Below are 14,121 nucleotides of genomic sequence, written 5' to 3'. Positions count from 1 at the left end.
AGGCTGGCGTTTCAAATCCACCAGCCACTTCTTGGAAGGAAGGTTGGGCAATCTACCTCTGTAGTAATACTGCCTCGGAAACCCAAGGAGGGGTCACTATGAGTTGAACCTGACTCGATGGCAGTGAGTGAGAATAAGTTTCTTAGGGGACAGAAAGTAGAATTGAATGCTTCCTCCTCCACAGTAATGAAGGGAGGAAGTCTTCAAACCTAAGCCCTTATACACTGTACTAGGCTAATGTTTCTCAAAGTGTGGTCCCTACACCAATAGCATCAAAAATCACTTGGTAACTTGTTAATGCAAATTATTGGGCCCCACTCCAGGCCCACTACATCAGAAACTTTGGGAGTAGGCACAGCAATCTGTTTTTAAAAGCCTCCAGGTAATTCTGATGCATGCTCAAGTTTAAAAAGCATCCTTTTTAAAAAGTGTTTATAGAGAGACAGACATAATTTTATGTGTTGGCTATCTTTAGCAGAAAAAAAAAATCAGTGTTATTATTAAGTTTGTTGACATGTTTCTCTCATCCATGTATTAAATATGTCTTGAGTGTCTACTCTGTGCAGGGTAGTGTGTAACAACAATGGAGCACAAGAATAAGGCATACAGAATGGTGCAATGAAAAACACATGAATCATCTTACAACGTGGATGAACTTGGAGGACATAATGCTGAGTGAACAGAACAAGGGGACACTGCATGGTTTAAAATCAAGAAGGGAGTGCATCTGCGTCGTATCCTTTCACCATACTTATTCAATCTGTATGCTGAGCAAATAATCCAAGAAGCTGGACTATATGAAGAAGAACATGGCATCAAAATTGGACGGAGAATCATTAACAACCTGCGATATGCTGATGACACAACTTTGCTGAAAGTGAGGATGACTTGAAGCGCTTACTGATGAGGATCAAAGAATACACCCTGCAGTATGGATTACACCTCAATATAAAGAAAACAAAAATCCTCACAACTGGACCTATAAGCAGCATCATGATAAATGGAGAAAAGATTGATGATGTCAAAGACTTCACATTGCTTGGTTTTATAACCGACGCCAATGGAAGCAGCAGTCAGGACATCAGACGACATACAGCACTGGACAAGTTGGCTGCAAAAGATCTCTTTCAAGTGCTGAGGAGCAAAGATGTCTCCTTGAGGACTAGGGTACACCTGACACAAGGCATGACATTTTCAATCGCCTCATATGCATGTGAGAGCTGGACAATGAATAAGAAGACCAAAGAAGAATTGAGGCTTTTGAGTTGTGGTGCTGGTGAAGAATGTATCATGGACTGCTAAAAGAACTAACAAATAACTCTGGAGGAAGTGCAGCCACTGCAAAGCTGTACTTCAGAAGCGAGACTGGCCAGACTTCATCTCACTTGCTTTGGTCATGTTATCAGAAGGGGCAATTCCCTACAGGATGTCATGCTTGGTAAGGTGGAGGGTCAATGAAAGCAGTGAAGGCCCTCAATGAGATGGATTAACACAGTAGCTGCGGCAATGGGCTCAAGTATAGAAGGGATCGCGGAGCTGGAGTGGGACTGGTTTGTGTTTCATTCTGCTGTGCATACATACAGTTGCTATGAATCAAAGACGACTCGATGGCACCTAACAACAACAACATACTGAGTGAAATAAGTCAGTCGCAGAAGAACAAATACTGTTATGAGCCCATTATTGTAAAAAGTCAAGGGAAGATTTATCAGGGAAGGAAATTCACTTTGTTGGTTACCGGAAAAAAAGGGGAGGGAAAGTGTTGGACTAATTGGGGGTCATATGTTGATCTGAGTGAGGGGAGGGATGGTGTGAAAAGACTGTGACCAGCATGATGACACTGGCAAAAGAAAGGAAGGACACTGAAACGTGCACTTAAGATAAGGACAACAGAGGCAAATACTAGTATATACGCAATACTGCATATACTAGTATATTATTACTAACACCAAAGGAGTTCTAGTGGCATAGTGCCTAAGGCATTTCTCTGCTAACCAGAAGGCTGGGGGTTCAAACCCACCAGCCACTCCTTAGAAGGAAGATTGGGCAATCTACTCCTGTAGTGATACTGCCTTGGAAACCCAAGGAGGGGTCGCTATGAGTCAGGCAGTGAGGTTGTTTTGGTATTAACACCAAACACCAGGCTACAGATAAATGCATAAAAAGGTGAGAAGATCAGATGGAGTTAGGCCAACAGGAATATACCCTACACCAAGAATAGATTTGGCTGAGAAGGTTGGCTTAAGATAATCTTACCTGCACTTGTGCTACGAAATTGGCCACATACATTACAGAAGCAACACAAGATAAGAGTTGGAGTAATTTCTTAAAGAAAACCAAACACCTTGAGAGACACAATCACCGGACCTGTGGACTCAGACCATAGTCTTGGGCGACATCATGCTCAATTGGCACAACATCCCCTCAACCCTCACTGCCGTCAAGTGGATTAAAGTTCTTTTTAATAATGCATTATATATCCAAACCAAAGCTATCTCCAATTAGCAAAATGTTTCCTAAGAGGCACTGAAGAGTAAAACAATCTAGGTCTAAATCATTCCCTAGTACTTACAAAGGATTCCAAAGGGGGAAAAAAAAAAAAAAAACCTCACTGCCTTCTAGTCAGATCCAACTCAAAGGGACCGTCCCTGGGTTTCTGAGGAGGTATCACTAAGGAAGTAGATTGCCCAATCGTCCTACCAAGGAGTAGCTATTGGGTTTGAATCGCCATCCTACTGGCTAGCAGTCAAATGCCTTAGGCACTAATACCAGTGGGCAGGAGAAGGAGTTGTCTGCTGAACCTACAAATGCGCAAGGCATGCTTTCATACTCAGAACTATTATTCAATATATAACAATAGCAACAACAAAATTTCCGTTAAGTCGACCCGGACTCATAGTGACTCTATAGGACAGCAAAGAACTGTCCATGGGGTTTCCAGGGCTCTAATCTCTATTGAGGCAGACTGGCACAACTTTCTCCTGCAGATCTTGTTGGTGGGTTGGAACCGCCTACCTTTCAGAGCTTAACCACTGCGCCAGTGGGGGGCCGATTCAACATACCAGTGAGTAAAAACACCGTTTTTCGTTCCAAGGAAGAGCCTACCGGGTTTTTTAGTAAAACCACCCCCCTACACCAAGCGCTCCGGTCCAGCTGCTGGAGTCCAAGGACTCGGGACAAGAACCTCACCAGAGCGTGGGCTTGCAACTGCAAGGGGCAAAAACATGTAAAAGCCAAAATTCCACTGGGTGAAGAGTCTGCAGTAAGGGCGAACGAGGGCTTCAATTAGCTTTGAAAAATGAAAGCCCCTAAACTGGATACCGGGCCACAGGAGAAGCGCACCAGCGTCCGGCGACTGCGTGCTAGCCTACCCTGGTCGCCAATAAGCCTAGGAGCCTCCCTCGCCAGCACTCTCTGGGCGAGCGCTCCAGTCCGGGTTCCCTTTTCCACTGTGCGGTCAGGCAGAGCCTTATACGGAAAGGGAAGGTGGGGAGCAGATTCTACCCCAGCCGCACCCAGCATCCGCCCCCTTGGCGCGGAACTCCAGCCGCTGTTTACCCGACTTCGGGTTCCAGGCCTGCAGAGAAGCCCCTGACTAAGCTTAAATTCCCATTGTGGGGCGCAGACATACTGCCTGCTGCCTTTTCCCCTTCCCCTCCTTAAACCATCTCCCTCCTCGCCCCAAGTCGATTGCTACAGTCCCTTCGCAAGTGCGAGCACAGTGAGGGCAGAAGGTTGCCAACGAGGCAGAGACGCGTGGCCAAGGAGAATGTGAGCAAGCCAGACTCAAGGGTGCAGCCAGGCGTCCTTCCGCCCTTCTCAGCCTCTCCGCTTGCTTCTTCGCTCGGTCTTCCCCACCAGGAAAGCGTTGCAAAGCCAAACAAAGGGAGGTCATCTGAAAAAGCCGCGGGTCTCCTTGACCCCCAGGCACTGCGCCACGGATGCTAGTTTCTCGAGCAAGTGGTTGCAAGTAGAAAAGCAAACGCGGGAGACACTCGGGGTTTCCTCCGTGTTCTTCCCGCGCGTGGCCTTCCACTTCGCGGGCACTTTACCTTGGACCAGACGCCCCGGGAGCCACGGGCAGAGGCGCAGAGCCTTAGCCCGGTAGAGAGGAGTTTGAGCGCCGCCATCTTCGGGACCCCGCTGCGAAAGAAGACCGTTGAGCTGGAGCACAGGTGTGATTGTGTCGGTGTGCGTGGCCCGGGCCGCCGCTGCGTCACTAGGAAGAGAGGGAAAGGAAGGCGCGCGGGAGGCGGGCTGGAGGTTCCACCGTGCGTCGGTGACGTCCTCCGGGCCTCCTGCGATGCGCGCCGGCGTTTGGGCTGCGTGCTCTTAGATGAACCCTTGACCCGGAGCAGAGACTCTGCGAAGCTCAGTGTGTTACAGGCAGCTTTCTTGGCGCGCACTTGCTACCGCGGCCCCTTGATCAGCCCTTAAAGTATGAGGTGACGCGCGTATCCGTCATCCCCAGGGTCAGGGGTAAGCCTTGGTCTAGCATTTGGAACCCAGTGGGCGCAGGAAAGTCTCTCACGGAGCCTGTTGCTTGTCCAAGTCAGGACCAGGCAGGTGTAGGTGGCAGCGACACTGCTTAAGGCCTCGTACTTCTGCTACCCACCCTAGACAACGTTCCTTTTTCCCCATTTCTCTGCCCTTCCTCCTCCCACCTGGCCCCATTTTATGTAGAGTAATTTTCCTCTCTAAGGCCCAGCCGCCAGCTATCTGCCAGGAGGTGGGACCAGCTGGGTTGACAGAAGGGCAAGATAAGGACTGGGCCTCTAGGTCCTGATCCTAGAAAGCACACCTTCTCACTCTTCTTTCCTGTCATCCAAGTCTGCATTTTCCAAAATCTTCCTGGCTTTGGAGGCCCAGAAACCCCAGAGATTATTCAGCAAATGCAAACATGCAGATGTGTATCTCTTTAACTGACTTTATGCAACTTGGGTAACTTTCCTAAAACTTATAGTGCTTATCTGCAAATTAGGGTTCATGATAATACTCCAAACTGTCATAAAGTTTAAATGAGCTAAATCATACAGTTTCTGGATCTACTGTGAGCATTTAATAAACACGAGGTATTGTTGTTAGTTCATTGCAATTGCCTTGCTGGATTGTCATAGTGCAGACACTTGTGCAGCCCATCTTCTGAAAGACTCCTTGAAGACAGGAGCCAAGTCTGATTTCTTCAGAATCGTCTAGCAGAGTGGAAGAACCAACCCAAAGTTCAATCAACATTTTATTTAATAAAAGATTGGCTAACTGCTGGGAATGTGGCTGTTAATTTTGAACCAAAGCAAAGCATACAATACACTGACGCAATAGACATTCACAGTCCAATTTAAAGTCTGTCCGTAAAAGTGTTTGCCCTTTCATAGTATTTTCTTTTTTTTTAGTTTTTACAACTTTTATTGTGAGCAATAAAATTTATATATATGTGTGTATATACATACATACACACACATACACTCGTGTAGATTCTTGACTATTCTTTGGTCAGAATTGGGGGTATTTTTCTAACTTAAAGTATTGTATCATAGCATTCTTTTAACTCAACTTTTTTTTCTGTGAATGTTATAATTTTAATCAAAGTCAATGAGTGAGCAGTATATTAAGTTAGACTATCCAGTTATACAGGGAGCTCTGGTGGCATAGTGCCTAAGGCATCTGACTGCTAACCAGAAGGCTGGCAGTTAAAACCCACCAGCCACTCCTTGGAAGGAAGATTGGGCAATCTACTTCCATGGAGATACCACCTCAGAAACCCAAGGAGGGTTTCCTCGCTATGAGTGGGTCTGACTCCATGACAGTGAGTTTTGTTTTGTTTTTTTTATCCAGTTACACAGTGGCTGCAACAATGAGCTCAGGTGTAGCAAGGATTGTGAGGCTGATGCAGGACTGGGCAGTGTTTCATTCTGTTGCACATAGGGCTGCGATTAATCGGAGCCAACTCGACAGCACCTAACAACAACATCCAATTACATAAGGAGAAATTAACTTAGTTATGTTCTGGATTTGAAATACATTTTAAGAAGTTGGATTGTTGGGAAATTCAGGTGTTAAACTCCAGTCACAGGACTAATCCTGGCACAGCAGGTAGCAGTTGTTAGACTGCAGTTTACAGAATGTGAAAAGGTGACATTCACAGTAGGTTGTGCTTTTCCACCCACCTTTTGTCCTTCCAGAGGGTACATGAAATGGAAAAACATTACGGGCAACTTTGCCTTCCTGTTGTCACGTGACTCACTCTTTCTGGCTGATCTCATTGCTGCTCCAGGCTTAGGAAAGGACACTGTATGACTATATTATAGTCTTGTGATTCTAATTCTCATGGGGGGGAAAAAAGCCTCATTATGATCAAAACACACTGTACTTTATTTTTGATGGGTCTATGACTTCATTTTCTACTTTTTAAATCAAGTATAAGTATTTTCAACTTGAACAAACTATGGAAAAGTTTCTTTCTATAGATTTCCTTTCTAGTTCTATAAAGCCATTTCAATTTTAATCTGTGTGCAAAACCTTTTTTTAAAATATCTGAACTTATCTGAAGTAAGAAAAAAAAAGCTTCCCCTTGCTCAGAAGGGCATTTTGTGGCCAATATATCATATTCTGGAAGTTTTTCTTTGTGGCATCATGTAGAGTTTAACTTCCACACTCTAAAAAACTGGGATAATGTAATTCAAAGCCTTTAAACAAACTGTCTGATGCAGACAGGCAAAGAGGAAAATTCATTTTGTATCATGTTATATAGCATTGACTATGTGAATAACACCTTTCTAGCAAATGAATGCACACAGTGTCAGATTTAGGTAAGCTTGCAAATCATCCTTCTTTGCTTGAGGTATTTAATTTTAGTTTTCCTGATATGGTGCATCAGCATGTCTGTGCTGAAAGAGATGGTATCGTGCACTCACAATTAGTGTATCCTCCAGGCTGAGGAGTATTTGAAGATCTGTTTTTCAATTGTCTGTTGACTGCCTAACTAGCAATCTCAGTTCACTGCCATCGAGTCGGATCCAACTCATAGCAACTCTGCCTTTGGTTTCCGAGGTGCTATCACTACGGAAGTAGATTGCCTCATCTTCCTTCCAAAGAGTGGCTGGTGGGCTTGAACCACCAGCCTTCTGGTTAGCAGTCAAATGCCTTAGGCACTACACTATCAGACCTCTAGATTATTTGAATCAATTACAAAATATGTGCACGCTTCATTTTATACCTGGAAAACAAATTTCTTCCAATAAATAATTCTGGTGAGTTTGAAAAATATAAATCTGAACTTTTACAATAAATCTAGAAATTTAATAATCATTAGATAATAAAAACCATTATATTTTGTATGCTTCTACTTTTATATATCCTTCAAAGCAGTGCCTTGCATTAACTAATATGTACTTAACCAATATTTGTTCAATAAATGAATAAAGTGAAGTTTCCTTAAAATATAGTTTTCAAGAAAAAAATATCATTGCATGGGATGATACAGGATGGCTCATCTCCTGGAATGAATGTGAAAATCATATTAAGGTGCTAAGAAAACTTAAAGATGGAGAAAAACATACCAGAATACTAGTGCATAAATGCAAATAGGATACTATTCTGATTAAAACATTTAAATGGTTTTCCCCCACTGCCTTTAGAATCCAAAGCCCATGCTTCTTAACATGGGATCATCTCACCTGTCTTCTCCCTCCCCATCACCTTCGTATTCCAAACCACACATGCCCCTTGGCTTTCACATGATGAACTTGCAGACTCAGAATCAAGTGTTGATAACAAAATGGCAGAGGGAGTGACTGTGTAGCTAGGTTGCCTGGGATCACATCTCAGCTCTGCTGTTCAATTGTTCCGTGGCCTCCTGTGATACAGTAGTTAAGGAGTTGTGCAGAATAGCAAGATGTGAGTAATGTCTGGACCAGCATCTCATTGTTCCATTTGGGTGTTGAGAGAGTATACATTGGGAACTTGTATATAGCTCATATGCTTTCTGTAGTTTCATAAACTGGAATATATCAGACAGATTCAAACCCAGAGTTGTAGGGTATTGAAGACTACTTTACGTTTCAACCTCCCTCTTTATGAGATACCTTTGAATCTGACCCCAACCTCCCAGTTTCACTCAGCCTGCTCTATAGTTTCTCTTATATGGATTATAGCCATTGCTCAGTAAATTAGCTTCTTATCTCCCTCAAATACAGACCACTGTTAGAATTATTTGAAAATAAGGATCTGATCTTACATACTTTCCTAAATTTTTTCAACAGTTCCTCATAGTTATCAAATTAAAATCCAACATCTAACTGTAACCAACACTATTAACCTAGCCTTAGCACACCATCTTAGCCTCAGGGTTCTGCAGAGGCACATCTAGGGTTTCACAAACATTGTATCGTTTTTAATAAATTTTATTTTAAAACCAGTTTTAGATTTATAGAAAAATTGTGCAAGAGGTAGAAAGGGTTTCAGTGGACCCCCTCCCTTCTGCATATTGTTTCTTTCATTAACATCTACCATTCCTGTGATACATCTGTTATAATTTGTCGCAGCCGGCGCGACAATTCTAGAACAGGGGGTAAGAGAATGAGTTAAAAATGAGAGAAAAGTTAAAGGATGGGAACGGGAGGGACACTCAGAGCCATTGCAAAGCAGTGCCAATTTTATTATGATTATTCTCAAACTTATATACAAGTTTAACATGGGAAAAGTGCACAATTCATATGTCATACAATCAATCACAAGTTAATCAATATTGGGAAAAGTACATGCATACACAATTGGCATATTAAAATTTAAACTAACATTCCTGTTCCCATAATTCAAGTCACCACAACTCAGGTCACCATAACCTCTTAAATTCTATACTCATTCTTCTATATCCCCTAGAAACCTATGTTCCCTAGCAACTAGTTTAGATTGGCTTCCGCATATTCTGGGTTCAATCAAAGGTTATGCCTCTTTTGCACCTGCTGTTTCTCTGAACAACACAAGGAAGAAAATGGCTGATGGTATTCTAAGAGCAGGGCTCAACCTTCAGGGCCACTTAACAGCATCAACCCACAAGACTCAGGGCCCATCAGTCCTAGTCCTTATGGGCACACTAAAAGTATCAACCTATTTATGGGAGCCGTTGCTCAATTAGTCACTCACCATGTCCCATCAGTCCTTTAAGACTTAGGGCTCTCCACATCTCCCCCTATTGTTTTTAAGTGCAGCATGTGCATGCGGGCTTGAGTAATAAATTGATGTCGTCTCCAACAACCCCATAATATACAACAAGCCAATCCCAGTAATAATACAATAATCAATAAACCTACAAAAAGCCAAAAAGAATGTTGCAACAAATTTAAAGGATTAAATCCATTCAGTTTATCTAATATCTTTAATGCAATTTTAGAAGGATCTATAATATCAAGCTTAGAATGGCCTATTGCAGTTATATCTTTTTGTAAATCTTCAAGATCTAAACTCATGTCTGTGTCATGCCAAATGCCCTGCAAATGTCTTTGGACCTGTTCCCAGGTAGTAGTATTCTGATATTCTAAAGGAGTTACACAAATGTGTTAAAATCCCCCATGACATATTAGAGATAACTGCCTTTTCAAAATTGATAATTGTTTTCCCAAAAATTCAACTGCTTCTTCTAAAGCCTCAATACGAGCTAATACCTTGTGATCAATTTGATCTTGAGTGGCTAAAGCATAAGATACATTTCTAGCTAAAATGTTTACATGATCTCCTGTATGTACAGTTTGTGCCAAACCAATAGTAGATATGGTGGCTGTGGCTATTAAGGATACCAAAGCAGCCATCCCAGCAATCAACAATCCTAAAAATCGTTTTGTTCTAGACAATAAATGATGTAACTCAACAGCAAATTGATATCCATAATTAGTATACTAAGGGCCAGTTACTTCTACAGGGATCATCAAATAAGGAGGTTGCATGGCTAAAAATACCAAAACATTCTGAAAAGAAGTACTTTTCACTGGTAAACAATTGGTCAAAATACATCCTGAACAGATAACTTTATACATAGTCCCATTTGACAAGTGTATTGGAGTTATTCATCCTGGTCCTACGACCAATAAAAAAGGATGAGGAACACAAGCTTTAACATTTAAAATAGTACTGTGTCCATGAAGTTGTGACCAGGTTGAAATATTAGTTTCCACCGGGGCAAAAGCTGCAATCAATTTCCATAACTCTGGATGATGTGTCGTTTCTGCCGATTCTCCAGCGTCATCTGTGTCATCTGGGTCTGCAGTAGGAGCATCTCTGATGTATCTTGACGGAGCCCACCTCGGCGTTTCCTCATCCTGTCAAAAAACACAAACATAACCTCGGCCTTTTCTTAGGCCGGGTCAGGACCTCTCCAGAGGCCAGTTACCAAGTCTTTCCACTTTACCATTTGAGAAGGAGGCCCATCAGGAGACCAGTGTCTCTCTGCCGCTGATCTACCATCCAGGTCAACATTTAAAAAATTTAAAACAAATAGAGCCAAGGACAAGTGCATATTAAAAAATTTAAAACAAATAGAGCCAAGGACAAGTGCATATGTGGTGAATATTTTACTTGTCCCCTAAATATCTCCCCCTCTTTTAGTTTTTTAAGCATAGTCTTTAAAGTAGAATGACATCGCTCAATTATGGCTTGGCCTTGGGAATTATAAGGGATTCCTGTAGAATGAAAAATGTTAAAAATGCTGCAAAAGGTGTCAAAAGCTGAAGAAGTATATGCAGTTCCGTTATCAGTTTTCAATTTTTTTGGTTTACCTACTAAAGAAAAGGCAGTGAGTAAATGATCTTGAACATTTTTAAATGCTTCTCCTGAATGAGAAGTAGCTATAATAAAACTAGAATATGTATCAACTGAAACATGTACATATTTTAATCTACCAAAAGAAGAATAAATAGTCACATCCATTTGCCATAAATCATTAGGTAATAATTCTCGAGGGTTAATTCCCATTATAGGGACAGGATGATGAATAGGACAAGTGGAGCAGTTTTTAACAATTTGTCTGGCTTGCTCTCTAGTAAGCTTAAATTGCTTTCGTAAGGCTAAAGCATTTTGATGGAAGTATTCATGACATCTTTGTGCTGCTTGCACAGGTTCTGCAAAATTAATAAGTGTAAGGTTATCAGCCTCAGCATTTCCTTGTGCTAAAGGGCCTGGAAGATTGGTATGAGCTCGAATATGCTCAATAAAAATAGGATGCTGACGAGTATTTAACAAATTTTGTACTTCCTTGAATAAATGAAAAAGTTCCTCATCTGAAGTGATTATATAAGCTTGTGGTAACATTCGCACTGCTGAGACAGTATAATTACTATCTGAATAGATATTCAGTGGATAAGGATATTGCTGCAATGCTAATGAAACTGCTTTTAATTCTGCTCTTTGAACAGAGGGGGTTTCATATTTATATACCGTGGTGGCATTGCAAGTAAAGCAGAGAAAGAAAAAGAGAAAGAGAGAGAAAAGAAAGTTTGGATGTAGGGAACTTCCGGCCATTTGCCTATGCAGTGACAAAAAAATCGAACCAGCCCCAGGGCGTGGAAGAGATACCCCAGGGGAGTAATTGGGTCTGGTTTGGAGTTCTGGTTACCTATGATCCTTTAAGTTCCAAGGGAAAAATTCTGTCAAAGGACTAGCGTCCCAGCCGCTTCTGAAAGAATCCCGGAACTGGAGACTGGAAGAAAACAGTGGACGTCTCCGCTGTAGTCTTCAGTCTTAGAACGGAAAGACAGGGAATCCAAGGCGTCCCTTAAGATGCCTCTGCCTTTCCGCCGGGAGAGTCTCAAACGCGGTGCCAGTGATGTCCGGAAACGAAAGGGACAAAGACTCTGGAATAGGGGGCCGGGACTTGGGATCTAGGTGCCCAGGATCTGATGTGAAGACAAGCCTCGAGGATCTTTTTGATGCCTGGTCGTCCGCCCTTCTTACGAAGGTTTGAGTGGGTCTTTGGCTAAGGTGTCTCCGTATAAACCCCGGAGCGGAGGGCTGAGCCACACTGTTATGCCAATCCGACCTCACTCGGAATGGGACTTCAGGCTTATTTAGAATCCAATGGTGGCTGCTGGAGGTTCCTGGTCCGTGAAAAGGAGGAGGAGAGGGAGAAGGGGGGGAGGAGAGGGCGCAATAGGAGCAGTAGGAATAACTACGGTGGATCTAACACTTCTTTAATTTGTTCCCACAAAGTCATAGTATTATCTGGCAAGGCAAAGGAACTTCTAAGAGATATTTGATTTTTAAACTCCTGACCAACTTTTCTCCAAGCTTCTAAATTCACCGTACCCTCTTCTGGAAACCAAGGGCTTAACTCCTGAACTGTGGAAAAAAAGGCTTTAAGAGTAGACTTAGAAACTGAAATACCTTTATCCTTTAACAAAGCTTGTAAAGAAACTAAAAAGTCAGTATGTTCAACAGATTGTTCTTGCCCCATAATTTCTTACTCCCGTCGTCCCTCACCTCATTAGGTGAGGTTCTCTTACCTGATTATTTATTTTCAATATGTCTCCTGATTATCAAATTCCTTGTGGCCACCTTCTTTCACTTTTGAGTCCCTGTTTGGGGGCCAAATGTCACAGCCGGTGTGACAATTCTAGAACAGGGGGTAAGAGAATGAGTTAAAAATGAGAGAAAAGTTAAAGGATGGGAACGGGAGGGACACTCAGAGCCATTGCAAAGCAGTGCCAATTTTATTATGATTATTCTCAAACTTATATACAAGTTTAACATGGGAAAAGTGCACAATTCATATGTCATACAATCAATCACAAGTTAATCAATATTGGGAAAAGTACATGCATACACAATTGGCTTATTAAAATTTAAACTAACATTCCTGTTCCCATAATTCAAGTCACCACAACTCAGGTCACCATAACCTCTTAAATTCTATACTCATTCTTCTATATCCCCTAGAAACCCATGTTCCCTAGCAACTAGTTTAGATTGGCTTCCGCATATTCTGGGTTCAATCAAAGGTTATGCCTCTTTTGCACCTGCTGTTTCTCTGAACAACACAAGGGAGAAAATGGCTGATGGTATTCTAAGAGCAGGGCTCAACCTTCAGGGACACTTAACAGCATCAACCCACAAGACTCAGGGCCCATCAGTCCTAGTCCTTATGGGGACACTAAAAGTGTCAACCTATTTATGGGAGCCATTGCTCAATTAGTCACTCACCATGTCCCATCAGTCCTTTAAGACTTAGGGCTCTCCACAATAATTGATAAACTAATATTGATAAATTATTGTTAACTAAAGTCAAGTTTAGGAGCTCTGGTAGCCTAGTGCTTAAGGCACTTGACTGCTAACCAGAAGCCTGGCAGTTCAAACCTACCAGCCCCTCCTCCAAAGGAAGGTTGGGCAATCTACTTCCGTAGTGATACTGCCTCAGAAACCCAAGGAAGGGTCACTATGAGTCAGGCCCTATGTGTCGGGTCCGACTGGATGGCAAATAACAAAGTCAAGTTTACATTAGAGTTCATTCTTTGTCTTGTACAACTCTATGGGTTTTGACAAATGCATAATGTCATGTGTCTGCCATTAGAGTGTCATATCGAATAGTTTCACTGCCCTAAAAAATGCTCTGTGCTCCACTTATTCATCCCTCCTCTGATACCCCCAACACATCCCTGGCAACCACTGATCTTTTCACTGTCTCTATAGTTTTTCCTTTCCAAAATGTCATATAGTTAGAATCATATAATATGTAACTTTTTTTTCTTCAGAACAGCTTCTTTCACTTAGTGTGGTAGTTAAGGTGGTGTGTCGACTTGGCTGGGCCATGGTTTTAAGTGGCTGGCAGCTGGATGTGAGCTCTGGTAGCATAGTGGCTAAGGCACTTGTCTGCTAACCAGAAGGCTGACAGTTCAAAGCCACCAGCCACTTCTTGGAAGGAAGATGGGGCAATCTACTTCCATAGTGATACTGCCTCAGAAACCCAAGGAGGGGTCGCTATGAGTCAGGTATGGCTCGACGGCACATAACAACAACAACAACAGTTGGATGTAGTTATTACCCATCATGAGATTAATCACCTCCATGGTGGAATCTGCTGTGAGCAATTAGTGTGGCCTGCCTCCAGTGTATAAGAAGAAGCTTTGAATCTAGATGCAA

General features: G+C 42.5%; 1 protein-coding gene across 1 annotated transcript in view; it reads right to left on the bottom strand.

The window, feature by feature from the left end:
* Positions 1 to 4,130, bottom strand: part of OXCT1 (3-oxoacid CoA-transferase 1) — a 242,960-nt gene extending 238,830 nt beyond the window's left edge. Inside the window, exon 1 of the mRNA XM_007950532.2 lies at positions 4,053 to 4,130. Within this exon, the coding sequence (XP_007948723.2) occupies positions 4,053 to 4,130 (78 nt within the window). The remainder of the gene's footprint in view (positions 1 to 4,052) is intronic.
* Between the last annotated feature and the right edge of the window lie 9,991 nt (positions 4,131 to 14,121).

This window comes from Orycteropus afer, unplaced genomic scaffold (assembly GCF_000298275.1).
Source record: "Orycteropus afer afer isolate SDZICR_OR568_19922 unplaced genomic scaffold, OryAfe1.0 scaffold00275, whole genome shotgun sequence".
Taxonomy (NCBI): Eukaryota; Metazoa; Chordata; class Mammalia; order Tubulidentata; family Orycteropodidae; genus Orycteropus; species Orycteropus afer.
The sequence above is the reverse complement of the archived record's forward strand: the minus strand, read 5'-3'. Positions and strand labels throughout refer to the sequence as shown.